The following is a 15832-nucleotide window of genomic DNA, read 5'->3' as shown; positions in this document are numbered from 1 at the left end:
CTTGAGGTTATTTTAAGTTGTGAGAAGTGCTAGCACTCGCCAAGGCCCGCGTTCTATTCTCCGGCCGGCCAGTGAAGAATTAGAGGGATTTATTTCTGGTGTTAGAAATTCATTTCTCGGTGTAATGTGGTTCGGATTCCACAATAAGCTGTAGGTCCCGTTGCTAGGTAACCAGTTGGTTCTTAGCCACGTAAAATAAGTCTAATCCTTCGGGCCAGCCCTAAGAGAGCTGTTAATCAGCTCAGTGGTCTGATAAAACTAAGGTATACTTAACTTTTTCCTTCATTTACTAGAATGTCTTGAAGAATATACCATTAATTTCTCCCTACTAGAATATCTAGACGTATACACTACTTTTTTTAACTATTTGCTAGAATATCTAGAAGAATATATTATGATTTTCTCTCTACTAGAATATCTAGATGTACATACTACTATTTGATCTCTGTTTACTAGAATATTTAGAAGAATACTATTATTTTCGTTCTCTTTACTAGAATATGCAAAAGAATATACTACTATTTTCCCTCTATGTACTAGAATATCTAGACGTATATATTACTATTTTCGTTTAACTATAATATCTAGACGTATATACTATTATTTTCTCTCTACTAGAGTATCTAGAAGAATGCACTACTATTGTCGTTCCATTTACTAGAATATCTGGGCACATTCACTGGTTCATTTGACTGAATTCTTAGAATAATAATATGTGTATTTTGGAATAATGATAACAATGACAGCAACTATGATGATCATTATTATAGCAACAACGGTGTTAATGATATCAATGATATAATATTAATTTTATCAGCAAAGATCAGCTTCCCCAGAATGATAAGAGTCTGTATTATTCATCCTCTTAGATGCTGTAGCAGGTTTGAGATTCGTACAGTAATAATGTCAGTAATTAAGTTAGTTCAAGTCCTCCTGGGCCTCTGTAGGCTCATAGGACAGGCGGTGATCTCCTGTTTCTTAGGCCGACAGCCAGTGGGGCCGACAGGTCCCAGTGCCTATGACACGTGGCCAGTGTGTCGCCAGGCCCATGGTTTAACTTCCCTGCCCGAGGGCTGGTACCTATTTTCCTACCGAACCTCTCGGGTTTTTTCAGACCGTTAGGTTGACAGGCTGCCAGATTTTTTCAGTGGCGCAATCCGAGCCATCAGTGAGTGGCGGGATTTGAACCCCGGCCCTCTCAACTGGTAGCCAAGAATAATACCACTGCGCCACACCATGGCGCCAATATCTTTGATTAATTTATTTGTTTATTTTTTCGTTATTTGATAAGTAATCTCTTCTTACTGTATATCCCATTACCTTCTGCTACTTCTTTCTAATGAACACAATATTCTTTGGAAGCTTGAATTTCAAGTCTATGGCCCCCTGTGGTGGGCTTGTTGTATATGAATAGGGTTCATCTTCTGAATAATAATAATAATAATAATAATAATAATAATAATAATAATAATAATAATAATAATAATAATAGTCTGTTGGTCGAATGCTGGAAGTCGAGGGTTCAAACTCCTTTTCAGACCCACAAAGTGTCGATTTTGGAATCGACTGCTCATTTTACTTGTGACTAGTGAAAGATGACTTGCTTATTTACTCTAATCACGATTGATCAGATAGATATAACTGCGTAAAGACTCTGAAATCTGTGAAGAATGGAAAGACATTCACAGGTCTTATCTTTAAGTAGAATCATAAGGAAAATGTTGCTTTCATTCCAAAAGATTTGACTGATCCTCTTCTTTTAAAATTCAGGCTAGTCACGCTAGTCATGACTGATCAGATAGGCAGGGATTACTTATAGGTTTATTCATAAAGGAAATTTTAGAGCAACAGTTGCTTTCATTCCAAAAGATTTGACAAATATTCTTCTATTAAAATTTTATCTTACCTCCCAAAGAAACTTCCACCCAGAAATGGCCTTCATTAAGATAATTGAGGTCCAGAAGACATAATGAATCAAAGGGTAATTATAATAATTATACTAATTATATTTGTCAGTGGAGAAGACTCAACAGTTTTAAAGCTTAAGGTTTTGGATTATGTAGATATACATACATATATGTATATATATACATATGCATGTATATATATATATTTAAATAATATATATAATATATATATATATATATATATATATATATATATATACACTTGATTCATTATATATGCGAATTATTTTTCTGTATATAAAACTAACGTTTCCTTTGTCATAATTTTTTTCCCGAACACTTCTGGTAGGTAGAATAATCTAAACATTTTCTGAATTTCAAATTTTATTGGTCTAGTTAAACAGACGGCGTAATACTTGCTATTATACAATTCGCATTAGTATTCTATTTTTTAAATTTCGTTTAAAAAAATTAAACTAGCTTAAGTGACCAGTGACAACCAGTCTTCAGTAATAGAGACAAAGGAAATATATCTAGGTTAGAGGTGCATATGTGTCTGAGAGAGAGAGAGAGAGAGAGAGAGAGAGAGAGAGAGAGAGAGAGAGAGAGAGAGAGAGAGAGAGAGAGAGATTGCTAATCAGTTACAGATGTCCTTAATATTAATTTCAGAATTTAGAAAGGTAGTAAAATTATGGAGTACACTGCTTTCTAGGAATATTGTGTGCATATTTATTTTTACAGCGGTAATAAATGAATGTGCAATTGTGGATTCTTCTGATTAAGTGCAATGTTTATAATGCAAACATACTGCAGTTTTTTATATATATATAGTTTATATATATATATATATATATATATATATATATATATATATATATATATATATATATATATATGAGTGCATAATTTGATTGCCTTATGGAGTACAGAATGCCCTACTTTGGCATCCTGATAGAATAGCCAGTATTGCTTCCACTGAAAATCCTGATGAGGTATTTACTGAACAGCTAAGATCACCATTACTCTGCAGGCTGAGAAGTAGTCAGCTAGGGGTAGTGTCAGCCAAAATTGGTGAAAGCCAAACCAGCTCGACATTCAAGCACCATCTGGAATCTATCCTGCATATTTTGTCAGCCAAATTTGTGTCTGACAGGAATATGCTAAGTACAATAACTTGCCAGATTTGTGCTTGACAGGGTCATGTTTAATACAATATCTTGCCAAATTTGTGTTTGACAGGATCTTGCTGACTGCAATTTCTTGCCAAATTTGTGTTTGACTGGGCTGTGCTGAAAACAGTTTCTTGCCAAATTTGTGTCTGACAGGACCATGTCAAATACAATATCTTGCTAGATTTGTGGTTGACAGGGTCATGTTGAATACAATTTCTTGCCAAACTTGTGCTTGACAGATCTTGCTGAATACAATTTCTTGCCAAATTTGTTTTTGACAGGATCATGTTTAATACAATATCTTGCCAAATTTGTGTTTGACAGGACCATGTCGAATACAGTATCTTGTCAAATTTATGTTTGACAGGACCATGTAGAATACAATTTCTCTCCAGGATACTTCTGAGTACAGTGTCTAGTCTAGCTGAGAACAGATGCCCTGGTACCCTCTGTTGGCGAAGTTCACGTGGAGGTGGAAGTCATTCTGTTCACTCAGATCCTGAAGTGGCAGCCGGAGACACTGGGACAAGAGTAAGAACTACCCATGGCCAGACTTTGGGTCACGTTGTCAACTAGCTGACCTGGTCCAGTCACTCCTATCATGTTACTCAGAGATGCCCTGAAATGTATGAAAATATACATTTTCTTAGCTTTTGAAAGTCATTGGTTTGTAATAAATGTACAAGTGAAGGAACCACATAAATGATTAAGGTTTAAGAAAACAAGAGCTATTGGTTACATTAAGGGAAATAGTTATGTGCACTTGTATCAAACATGAAAGTGAAGAATCTATCAGTAACTTACATTAGAAGTGTCACACTGGAGTCTTTGCTCGTAAGATGCTCAGCAGTGCTTCCAGCCATAAATCCACAGAGATGAGACTGGACGCAGGACGTCTGGCTGCTCCTCTGGTAAATCTCCCAGAGATGATTTAGGTGGTCAGCAATGTCATTCTCGTCAAGAAAGTCTTCTAGAAAATCTTCCCCTATCAGAGGGTCAGTTGACCAAGTTTCTCCTCTTAAGGGTCCCGGTATATTAGGCTCTCCATTTTTATTGGTTTCTTTATTGCTGGTGGAGTTTGACTCCAGAGCACTTCGTTTCATTCTCTCAGCACTTCCACTGCTGTCCCAGAACAGCCTGCTGGGGACATCCGAGTCCCACAGGGACAGGGACCCGTCGTTGATGTCTCTCCTCCCTCTGCGGGTGCCCCTCAGGGCTCGGAACAAGAGAAATCCCAGAATCGAGCCCAGTATGAGTGACCCTATGATCATGTAAGGGTCCATCGTCATGCCATAGCCTCCTCCATACCCACCTCCGTAGCCGCCGCCGCCTCCATAACCATACCCGTCTCTGGCAGGTTCATAAACATAGCCACTACTGACTCCGTATCTTGCCAGCTGTCTGCTGGCGGGATCTATGTCTGTTGAGTCTGTTGAATTGGCATCCCTCAGATATGAACTGTCTGGTACGTAATAGGACCCTGTACCTCCATAGCTTCCGCTGTCTGGTGAGTAATTAGAACTCCTCTCATCGTAGACGCTGCTGCCATCATCTAATGAATAACTGGCTGAGTGAAATGAACGGTTTGCACTTTGAGAATCTGAAGGGGAGTATTCAGAATCCATGTTATATTGATACAAATTTGCGATATCCTGAAGGACACCACGTTTTGTCCTTGTCCCGTTCGTGACAGTAGTATTAAGATGCTCTTCATAAGCCGTTGTGTATAAATCGGTCATAATGGATTCATAGAAGTGATGCAGGTTTGTATTATTGAATGAAATGAAGTTTATGTATTGCTCGACTATGTCGTCTGTCATAGTGTCCTCAAGGTAAGCTGTAGTAACTTTACTCATTGTATCAAAAGTGTATTTGAATCTTTTAGTCCCAAAATAATCTAGAATCCCATTTAAACCGTTTTCTTTCAGGAAAGTGTAAAAGCTTTCAAAGTTCCTGAAAGGACCCAGGAATGGACTGACTTGCTCTGCCACGAACTGGGCCAACGATGGGTCAAGTTTCTTTGCGAGAAAGCTCACGAGGCTGACGTCATCTCCAAGACTTAGAGCGTAATCTATCACTCGAACTAGGGGCATTTCCATAAATGCTGAGAGAGAATTCTCTTCCTTAACATGAGAGAGAATTTTCTGCCATAGAGATTTTGTGACCATCCATATGTTGGAAGCTGAGGTAGAGATGCTCTCCACTGAAACCTCTTCGTTTTGAGCGGCAGGATTTGTATTTGTGATGATGGAGGCTTCTGAATCACCTCCTTTCTTCTTCTCCTTCAGTTTGTTTGTGAATTTAGGTACTTTATTGCCTTTTCTTAATGCTAGTGAATTCAACAACTTGAGGTCCAGCTTGCTGGTGAGTGTCAGTATTTTCTCCAGATATTTAACAAAGTCATGTTGGATGCCCAGAGCATCAACTAAATTCTCCAGCAGCTGACTCTTGGGTAACTTGTCATTCAACAGTTGACTAAGAGAAGACAACTCTCCAGTTTGTAGCTTACTTACAATTGATACAAGATCACCAACATTTTTGTGATTTTTGGCGACTAGAGGGCCCTTGCTAGACAACTTCTGAAAAAACTGCGTCCCAGAAACTGTGATGTTGTCAAGGAGTTCTTTAATAGGCACAGACGTCTTTGTAGCATTCTGAACAGACAGTCCCACAGATGTTGACACGAATAAAGAAGTGATGAGTAGTAAGTAGGCTTTCATCTTGTGTACAGCTGAGTGCCTCTGTAGGAAGGAAAAATTGAAACAAATTGAGTTGGTTGTTTTGGCTGATGCTGTTATATGGATATCTTCTTGTTTAGTGTATTGAAAGAAAATTTTGCGTCTTACTGATTACACTTAATATTCTTGAATATGTATGTTTGTGCTGACTTTGTAAGCTATGATTATATAACTACTAATTAAACTTGCTACCTTTTATCATCTTCTTGGATGACTTTGAACTGTTAGACCTTGTTGCATATTTGTGTTGCATAGATGATCCTGTACATATTATTTCAAGGTTAGCAATGAAATGTTCAAATATCCTGTTAATGACATGCAAAAGAACATGAAAAAATTAAAGAAGCGAATTGAATCTGTTCTTAAGAATTGACTGGTTTTAGGTAGAGGGCCATCTCACTATCCATATCTCTATTCAAAAAAATATTTTTCCGCTGTGACTTCGTTTAATAACGTGGAAATAACAGTAAAAACTTAAATTAATGATGTGATTACTCTCTCTCTCTCTCTCTCTCTCTCTCTCTCTCTCTCTCTCTCTCTCTCTCTCTCTCCTAGCGAAGAAAAGAAACTCGTAACTCTTACCCATTTCCTCCCAAGGGTCGCGTGTAAACTCCTCTCTCTCTCTCTCTCTCTCTCTCTCTCTCTCTCTCTCTCTCTCTCTCTCATACTGTTATCGTTCCTGAACTGATATTTTGACTTTTTAATTTGCGGTCAGATTTGTCCTACAGATTTGTACAATACATAAGAATGCATTTGGATTATTGTACAATCTGTGTACACGTTCATACTCAGTCTTCTTACGCGGATAAACCATTATTTATAAACGTCTACATTAATCATTTTCATCCTTCACCCTCGAAACTCACCTTTCCACCTGCTACACGCCCACAGACTGAAAAATAAGGGAATTAATCACAGGAGGAGTGGGCGTAGGTGTGACAGTTTCATAGAAGAAATGATCACCCACTAACCTACAATAACAAAGAGGGTTTAATGCTGTTAAGGAATGGGATCAGATATATTCAGACTAGTGAAGCAGAGGAAAAGTCCCGCCCTGAAGCGGACTCAGTCGTTTATGGCTATAGACGATATAAACGTCATAATCCAGTTGTGGAGTTTATGACCTGGAAACAAACTGTAGATTGCAAGGAGCTGGCTTAGTTGCACCTGATTGTGACAGACACGTTTGCACAAGCGCATGCGCGTCAATAACTGCGTATGTAGAAGAGGAAATGAGGAAAAAGGGTGCTTTGTTTTGTTAATACATATTTTTTCTAGGTGATTAACGTAGTGAAATATTTAAACACTTGTAGACTTCATGTACCACGACATCCACACTTTCATTCATGAAAAATTGAGTTTTTCTCCTTAAATTCATTCATAAAAATCAAATATCTTCAGGGATGCAAATCTTACGATCGTATTGCAATAGAATTTGGATAAAGTAAATTTAGCGTTTTTAGAGGTTTCGCCGGTAAATATTTTACGAAAACATCTAAACCTGAAATAAGTGAACATATGTCAACATCATTCATTCAGCCTAACATCCACACTTTCATTCATAAAGAAATTAAACATCTCTCCTTAAATTCATTCGCAAAAATCAAATATCGTCAGGGATGCAAATCTTACGATCGTATTGCGATAGAATTTTGAGTAAATAAATTTAGCACCTGTAGAAGTTTCGCGCGCAAATATTTTACAAAAACATCCAAACCTGAAATTTTTAAACATTTGTAAACATCATTCATTCTACACGACATTCTGACTTTCATTCATAAAAAAATTGAGCGCCTTGACTTAATTTCGTTTGTAAAAATCAAAGAATCTTTAGCGATTCAAACCTTATGATTGTATTACGATAGAATCTAATCACACTGAGATTGTTTGTATTTAAGGAACATGTGCAACGTTGACTTTCGTACGCAAATAATAATAATAATAATAATAATAATAATAATAATAATAATAATAATAATAATAATAAAATATATACATGAAACACGCATACCTTCAGAAGCCAGTTACCATCACCTTTATATATGTATATATTATATGATATATATATTATATAATATACATATGTATATGTATATATATATATATATATATATATATATATATTGTATATATATAGATATATAGTTACATATATAGATAGATAGATAGATAGCTTGAGCACTGATAAATCTCCGACTTTTTTTAATGAATCGGTAGCACTTAGATTATGGAATTAATTTGCATATCGACATAATTTTTTTCAAATAACTGGATTTCAACGAGATTCTAACAGGGTTTTAGTGTGGTGCATTGATTAAAAACAATTCATGAAATCCAAGGATACAGATATGGACCTCTATATATGCTGATATATGTTACGAAGTTATTTGCATATGATGCTTTAAATAACCATCAAAAACCAACAACCAATCGCTTGTGAAATCGATCCATATGCAAATAACTTCACATATGCATCAGGATACTGAGAGGTCCAGTACTCTTCGTCTTGAAGTAATGTCATTGGAGGTCCTCCAATGCCATTACTTCAAGAAGAAGAGTGCTGGACACATATTTATCCTGATGTATGTATGAAGCTATTTGCATATGAAGTTTTAATATAACCATTAAGACCAACAACCATACCCTTTTAAAATCTGTCGTAAACTCTCATACTGTTACTTCAAAAGAAGAAGAAGAACTCTATTTGCATAAGATGCTTTAAATAATCATCAAAAACCAACAACTAATACCTTGTAAAAATCGATCCTAACCTCACCTGCCACTACTACAAGAAGAAGAATTAGAATACTAACCAGCTGATGGCGCATTTTGTGTAACGCTTTTGACTCCTCTGTTTGAGAGAAATCTTGCTTCATATTTTAATAATCAAAAACTAACAACCATCCCCTTGTAAAATCGATCCTAACCTCCCGTACCACTACGTCAAAAAGAAGAATTAGAACACTGACCAGCTGATGGCGTATTCGGCGGAACGCTGTCGACTACTCTGCTGAAGAATCTTTGGGAAGAATCTTGCCAAGTCGAAGAAGAACGCTGGTCTCTGTGCTCCCGAGAACCTCAGTCATCGAGTCCTCTCACGATAGTGGAGTCTGGTGTCTTCCGTCGGTGTTTACCGCCGACTTCTTCTTCTTCTTGTGCTGTGTGTCCCACAAAATCAGTAGAGGGCCGAGTGCTGTTGCAAGTCATTGGGCGGGAGAGATTTCGGGGTTTCTCCCCCGGGTTGGCCCACCTCAGCCCCCCTCTACCCTCCCAAAAAATCCTTGCTTTTTCTTCTGTAAGGTGATAGCTAGCTTCTGGAGATGTGTATGTCGTGTATTATTATTATTATTATTATTATTATTATTATTATTATTATTATTATTTATTATTATTGTTATTATTATTATTATTATTATTATTATTATTATTATTATTATTATTATTATTATTATTATATTCAGAAGATGAAACCTATTCATATGGAACAAGCCCACCATAGGGGGCGTTGACTTAAAATTCAAGCTCCCGAAGAATATTATGGTGTTCATTTAAAACAAGTGGCAGAAGGTAACAGGAAATACAGATAGGAGATCAGTTTGTAGAAAAGAAAAGGTAAATTAACAAATTATTAAATAATAAACACATAAAAATGTAAGTAAATTAACAAAATAGAAGGAGAATTGTTGTAAGTTAGTAATGCCTTGCATCTTCGCTCGAACTTTTTGGGTTCCAGTTGCACATCTTCAGGGAAACTGTTCCACAGGCCACCGGTGTGGGGGGCATTTATTGCATAATGATGCTGCTGTTCAGCAAATCTGGTCAATTGGGACTGTGAAAGATTTCTGTTGAATGGCGATTTTGCTTAGAATTTAAGTCTGCAATTCTTCTAAGTGGATGTTATTTATTTCTGAGGTTTGATTTGTTCATTGCCACATACCTTCTTGGATACTCACTTTGGGCCAGTTTTATCGAATAGCATTCTGTTTTTGACAAAAAACTTGTATTTTTCAGTTCAGTAGAACCTCTAGCCTAAGATGTTCCCAGGATCTTGCTGTATTTCATCGCTGTGTGGGAGAAATTGTTGCCTGAACACTTCTGGCTCTTTTACTTAACTGCTTCAGGAAACGGTCCTGAAGTTCCATTCTCATCATTTTCAGCATTTTATCCCATGAAGGATTTCTGTGTCTTACGGTTCAGAATTCAGAATAGGTCGCGCCTTTCTGTCGTAATCCAAACGCCAGTTATAGTAAAACTTTGATTTTAAACTATAGATTTCTTTCTGCTATTTTAATCTCATTAGTTCTACTTCTTTTTTAGCCTTGGTTTTTACTCAGTTCCTGGAAGCATTTAGCTTTAGTTTTGACTCATTTCCTGGAAGCATTATCACTCGGAACAGAATTATTTTAATTTTTCTGTAAAATATCAGTAGGATTTCATTATTTTTGATATTCACTTGTCAGAGACATACCAGCTGATTTTGACAAAGAAAAAAATAATTCTGTCCTAATTGTTAAGGTTATTTTGATGAGTATCATACGGGTCTATACTCAGTACTACTAAAATCGACATATAATCATAAATCTTATTTTAGACATATTGTAAAGTACAGGTTTCCTTTTCAACTTTTTGTGTTACTGGAAAACACTCGCCTGCTGATTCTTCGTATAGTCAAGTCAGTTATTGAAAAATTGCCATGTTTTCGTAGTGCCGTTAGAGATATTTAAATTACTGTAAGTTCGTGTGGTCCTGATTATGAACACTTAAAAAAATTTAACTGTAGTGCGTTTCATCATAGTTACATGACAGGAGTGAGTTGGATGCTGCAGAGAACTCAGGGGCATTAGACAAGATAGTTTTTTGTATGATTAGTTTTTGTATCGGGCAGATAGTTTGTTTATAGATAGTTTTTTTTATCGGGCAAGATAGTTTTTTATATAGTTTTTTTTATCAGGCAAGATAGTATTTTATATAAACAGTTTTTTGTATGAAGCAACATAGTCTTTTATATAAATAGTTTTTTTGTATTAGGCAAGATAGTGTTTTATAGAAATAGTTGTTTGTATCAGGGAAGATATTTTTATATATGAATAGTTTTTGTATAAAATCTTTGACCATTTTATTCTATTTCTTTATAGTAGAGCATCGAAATGCACTTATCCATTTCTTTTCGAAATGATAGAAAAAAGTATTATGTGAGTTATGTAAGTTGTTTCTTTTAACAGAGCATTGGCAGATTTTGCTCTGTAATCTTTATTACTTGACATTTTTGGTTTTCTGTAAAAGAAAACTATTGAGAAGGCTTTGTCTGTCCGTCCGCACTTTTTTTTGTCCGCCCTCAGATCTTAAAAACTACCGAGGCTAGAGGGCTGCAAATTGGTATGTTGATCATCCACCCTCCAATCATCAAACATACCAAATTGCAGCCCTCTAGCCTCAGTAGTTTTGTTTTGATTTTATTTAAGGTTAAAGTTAGGCATGATCGTGCGTCTGGCAGCACAACAACGCAGGCCACTAAGGCCGGCTGAGAGTTTTGTATAGCATTATGCGCTTTACAGAAAACTCGATTGCACCGAAGAAACTTCGGCGCATTTTTTACTTGTCATGAAGCCTAACCACTTGAACACCTAGGAGAAATCCCTGCACGTATTCAGCTCAGAGTTGGCTGATTACCTGACAAAAACTTCCTTCGAAACGACTTGTGGTCATCAGCATTTATATCAGTTTAGGTTGGAAATTAAAACACTAAATAATTATGTGATGATGACAAGAGAAAAAAGCAATAATTTCTTTTCGTCTCTCTTCTGTTGTGATTAACACGTCACGTGAACGAGTATCAGTCGCGTTTTCTAGTGACTTACAGACCTGATGAAGGTCCTCTCTGTAACGGAGTAATTTGGTACGGTTGGAATCGGCTACAGATGCGTGTAGTTTTAATTAGTCCTTGTGTGAGGCTCCACCAACACCTCCAATGAATCAGTGCTTGAGACACATTCTCTATACCCACGCTTCAGTTACCTCTGATTGGGAGAGGATTTTATTGATTTCTGAAATTTTCTGAAATTCCATGGCAGTTTTTCCATTTATTCATGCAGAAAGCTGGTCTTTAATATCCTATATATCTAGCCAACATTCAATGGTCTTTCTGTCACCTTTTCTCCAATAGTTCTCCATTTCTCTCCACATGTACCTACCATCTTTCTAAAGACAATGATAAATCCTTTCACCTTTGTTAACCTTTGAAATATTAGCTTGAATTTTACCTCCTAATCTAGCCAACACTTAATGGTCCCCTGTTGCCTTTCCTCCTATAGTTCTCCAATTCTCTCCACATGTACACACCATCTCTCTAAAGACAATGATTTATCCTTTCACCCTTATTAATCTTTGAAGTATCATCTTTAATTTCCAATGTAAACTAGCCAACACTTTCTTGGTCTGCCCGTTGCCTTTTCTCCTATAGTTCTGCATTCTCTTCACATGTATAGGCCATCTCTCAAAAGACACTGATATATTCTTTCACCTTCACAACCTTTGTACCACATCAATAATTTCTTCCCCACTTCGGTAATTACCACTATATTTCTCCCTTCGTGTCTTAAAATTAATGCTTATCAGGTTTTTACGAAATTGCATATACGAACATATGACCTTTCAGTAGATTCTTCCAAGGTCAGAGGTTCATGTTCATAAATTCAGAGGGATTTTTCAATTGCATTTAATCTGTTTCATTTCCTGATAACTGGAAATTATCTATTTTTCAGACGTTGGTCGGGGGAAATGTGTAATTTTATATTTTTTGTCATCAACTTGAGCTATTAAAATTAATTGTTTTTATAACATGAATTAATTTCTGCCGGTAAATATGAACCAGTTATTAGGCGGCTAAATCTGATTGGTGTAATTGTTTATAAATGGTTTATATTTAGAATGGTCATGTGTGTGGGAACACTGTCTAAATATGTTTGTAGTTATATATTATATATATATATATATATATATTATATATATATATATATATATATATATATATATATATTTATATATATTTATTTATATATATATATATATATATATATATATATATATATATATATATATATATATATATACACATATACATACACACACACACGTTTCTGCTGCGTAAATCCAAAGCATATTGGAATAAAAATGATACCTGATTATTATATATAAATTAATATTTGATTCTTGTTTGATAATTTTTGCATTGATATTTTGCACGCAGTTGCATCCGCTAAATATAATAATCACTATTGCTTTTGCCATGATAATGGAAACTATTCCCAGATTATATATTCTCGGAGGACAGAAATACACGTGGTATATAAAAGCTATTTTATAAAAAAAAGAAAACCATTTCAGAATACGCGCTTCATTTATTCTGGTGCGAGGCGTTGCGACAGATTTGTCCGCAGACTCGCGCAAATTATTTTCTCTTTTTTTCTGATCATTTACGTATGTTGCGGTTCGCTGCTGTTAATGTCTGTGCGCGCACGCGTCGTAGAAACGACTTAGCGTCTTCGTTAACCATCAACGATGCGTATGTTTTCACGTGCGAGTGAATAAATATGATTTTGTATTTTCACGGAATTCTGTGTTTCTTGGGGCCGTTATGATAACTGCGTCCGTTTCAAACGCTCTAGATCAGTGGTTTTCACCAGTGGGCCATGGCCAGTTCTGAGGGGCGGCATGCCATGGACATCTTCAAAATAGTATTTAAAAAATGAAAAATCATTTACAGTAAATGCAGGCCAGTGCTTTCTTTTATAAATGAAAATGTATAACTAATAAAGTGTTCTGAAAAATAATCCCATAAATGAAAATGCAAAACTAATAGTGTTCTGAAAAATAATCCCATAAATGAAGATGTAAAACAAATAAAGTGTTCTGAAAATGCTTTATAATAATTATATTATCATCATTACACAATTCTGAAGGGCCATGGGCACAAAAAGGTTGAAAACCACTGCTCTAGATAAATACAGTTTGCTAACGGGGTCGGTCTGGCTCAAGTTTTAGTCGGTGTCCAAATTTCGGAACGTCCCTGAGGGGGTAGCGTCATCAGTGCACCTCACGGGGTGCACTGTAGGCGTAACTGAGGGTTCTTTGCAGCGTCCCTTCTTTAGGCCCCTAGCTGCAACTTCTTTCATTCCTTTAACTGTACCTCCGTTCATATTATCTTTCTTCCATCTTTCTTTCCTTAACCTTCTCCTAAGAGTTGTTTCGTAGTGCAACTGCACAAGGTGCCCCTCCTGTTACACCTTTCAAACATTTTTTACTCTAGCTGCAACCTCTTTCACACCTGTCAAACATTTTTACTCAGTCATCCTCTCAACGCTGAATGACCTTCTCATAGGGTCCCAGCGCTTGGCCTTCGACCTGAATTGTATATTCTGTCTATCAAAATTTCGCGCTCTTATCTAATTTAGAAACCCCAATTCTTTGATGGAAACTAACAGACACTGAATTACAGTTAAAGACAAACCAGTCCCCTCCCTTTTTCGGGGTTTTCAGTTATTAGGCATTTGTAACAGGACCAGTGCTGTGAAAATTCATTTTGGCTTCCATGGGCGGCTTGCCTCCTGACACGCTGGTTTTTCAGTCACGCAGAAAGTCGAAGAAATTCGTCGGTTTCTTATAATTTCTGAAGGGATTTTTAAAGGGTCGTAGAGCTGATAGAATATTATGCTGACAAACGATTACAGTAGTAAAACTCCTGCTACTTTCAGTACGTATGTATTAGTGGAGTGTCTTCAGATACTTGAATTATTGTATATACTTTTCGTACTGAGCAGGCCTCTGCAGCTTAGTGGGTTCGACACTGGGCTGCTATCAACGTAGTGGAAGCCTGTTCATTTCTAAGTGAAGGACAGTTTTTATGAGGAATCCGATTGTGTGTACATGTGTGTATATATATATATATATATATATATATATATATATATATATATATATATATATATATATATATATATATATATAATATATAATATATATGTGTTTTTATATCTTTATTTCTTTTATTAAAGGGATTTCTCTCTCTCTCTCATTTGATCATAATAGTAATTATTGAAACAACTCTCTCTCTCTCTCTCTCTCTCTCTCTCTCTCTCTCTCTCTCTCTCGATGCAAGTAACAGACAGACAGACGGACAGCGAGACAGAGACACAGAAACAGACAATCTGTTAGTTCACAACACGTGGCTTGACTGAACCATCCAATTCCCCGTGAAAGGACACGCCCCTCTACGTCCCAGCTTGGCTACTCATCCGAGACTTATAACAGATTGGTAGGTGTTGCTGTAAACTCGTGAGTTATTATAGGATGGTTACTTTAAACTCGTGAGTTATTATAGGACGTAAAGTAATATATATATATATATATATATATATATATATATATATATATATATATATATATATATATATATATATATATATATATATATATATATATATATATGGGAGTATAACGGATGTATCTGTGAAGATGTCTTGTGCCTAGGTAAGTCTCCACACTTCTATCTTTTTTATTTTTATTTTTGTTAAATTTCTGAACTACTGCTACTACTTCTTCTTCTTCTTTAAATTATTTTCAAGGCAGGATGGAACTCGGTTACGTCATCTCCGGCTCTTGACCTCGTAAATGCTACGATCGTCGAGTGTCATTAGTTTCGTCTTATCACAGCCACGCCTTTTTTAAGAGGGTTTTGGAGAGAGAGAGAGAGAGAGAGAGAGAGAGAGAGAGGAGGAGGCCCACCTTCCCAGCGCACTTTTCCATTTATTTTTTCTGATTTTTCCGTCTACAATTTATCTTGTGTATATCATATGCAATGTAGGTTTGACCTGCTAGGTGTGTGTGTGTGTGTGTTTGTGTGTATGTGTATGTGTTTGTAGGCCTAGGATGGTTGGACGAGATGCTAATGAGTCTCCTGTGTAGGTGTATGAACCAGCTAATACTTTAGAGGCTTGATATTGAAAACAGAAATATTGTA

General features: G+C 36.1%; 2 protein-coding genes across 2 annotated transcripts in view; one reads left to right on the top strand and one right to left on the bottom strand.

Moving 5' to 3' along the window:
* The window catches only part of LOC136853560 (uncharacterized), a 54004-nt gene that overhangs the window by 16582 nt on the left and 21590 nt on the right, over positions 1-15832 (top strand). The window lies entirely within an intron of this gene.
* LOC136853216 (uncharacterized) lies at positions 2817-5732 on the bottom strand. Its single transcript, XM_067128589.1, has 3 exons — positions 5720-5732; positions 3884-5681; positions 2817-3698 (listed from the first exon to the last, which is right to left on the bottom strand). The coding sequence occupies exons 1-3, from the start codon at positions 5730-5732 to the stop codon at positions 3572-3574; spliced, it is 1938 nt and encodes a 645-aa protein (XP_066984690.1). The 3' UTR covers positions 2817-3571.

Source organism: Macrobrachium rosenbergii, chromosome 27 (genome assembly GCF_040412425.1).
Source record: "Macrobrachium rosenbergii isolate ZJJX-2024 chromosome 27, ASM4041242v1, whole genome shotgun sequence".
Lineage (NCBI taxonomy): Eukaryota > Metazoa > Arthropoda > Malacostraca > Decapoda > Palaemonidae > Macrobrachium > Macrobrachium rosenbergii.
The sequence above is the reverse complement of the archived record's forward strand: the minus strand, read 5'-3'. Positions and strand labels throughout refer to the sequence as shown.

Coding starts and splice junctions, on each gene's coding strand:
- LOC136853216 (XM_067128589.1), bottom strand. Junction 3,699..3,883: donor TCCAGTGTGACACTTCTAAT/GTAAGTTACTGA, acceptor CATACATTTCAG/GGCATCTCTGAGTAACATGA.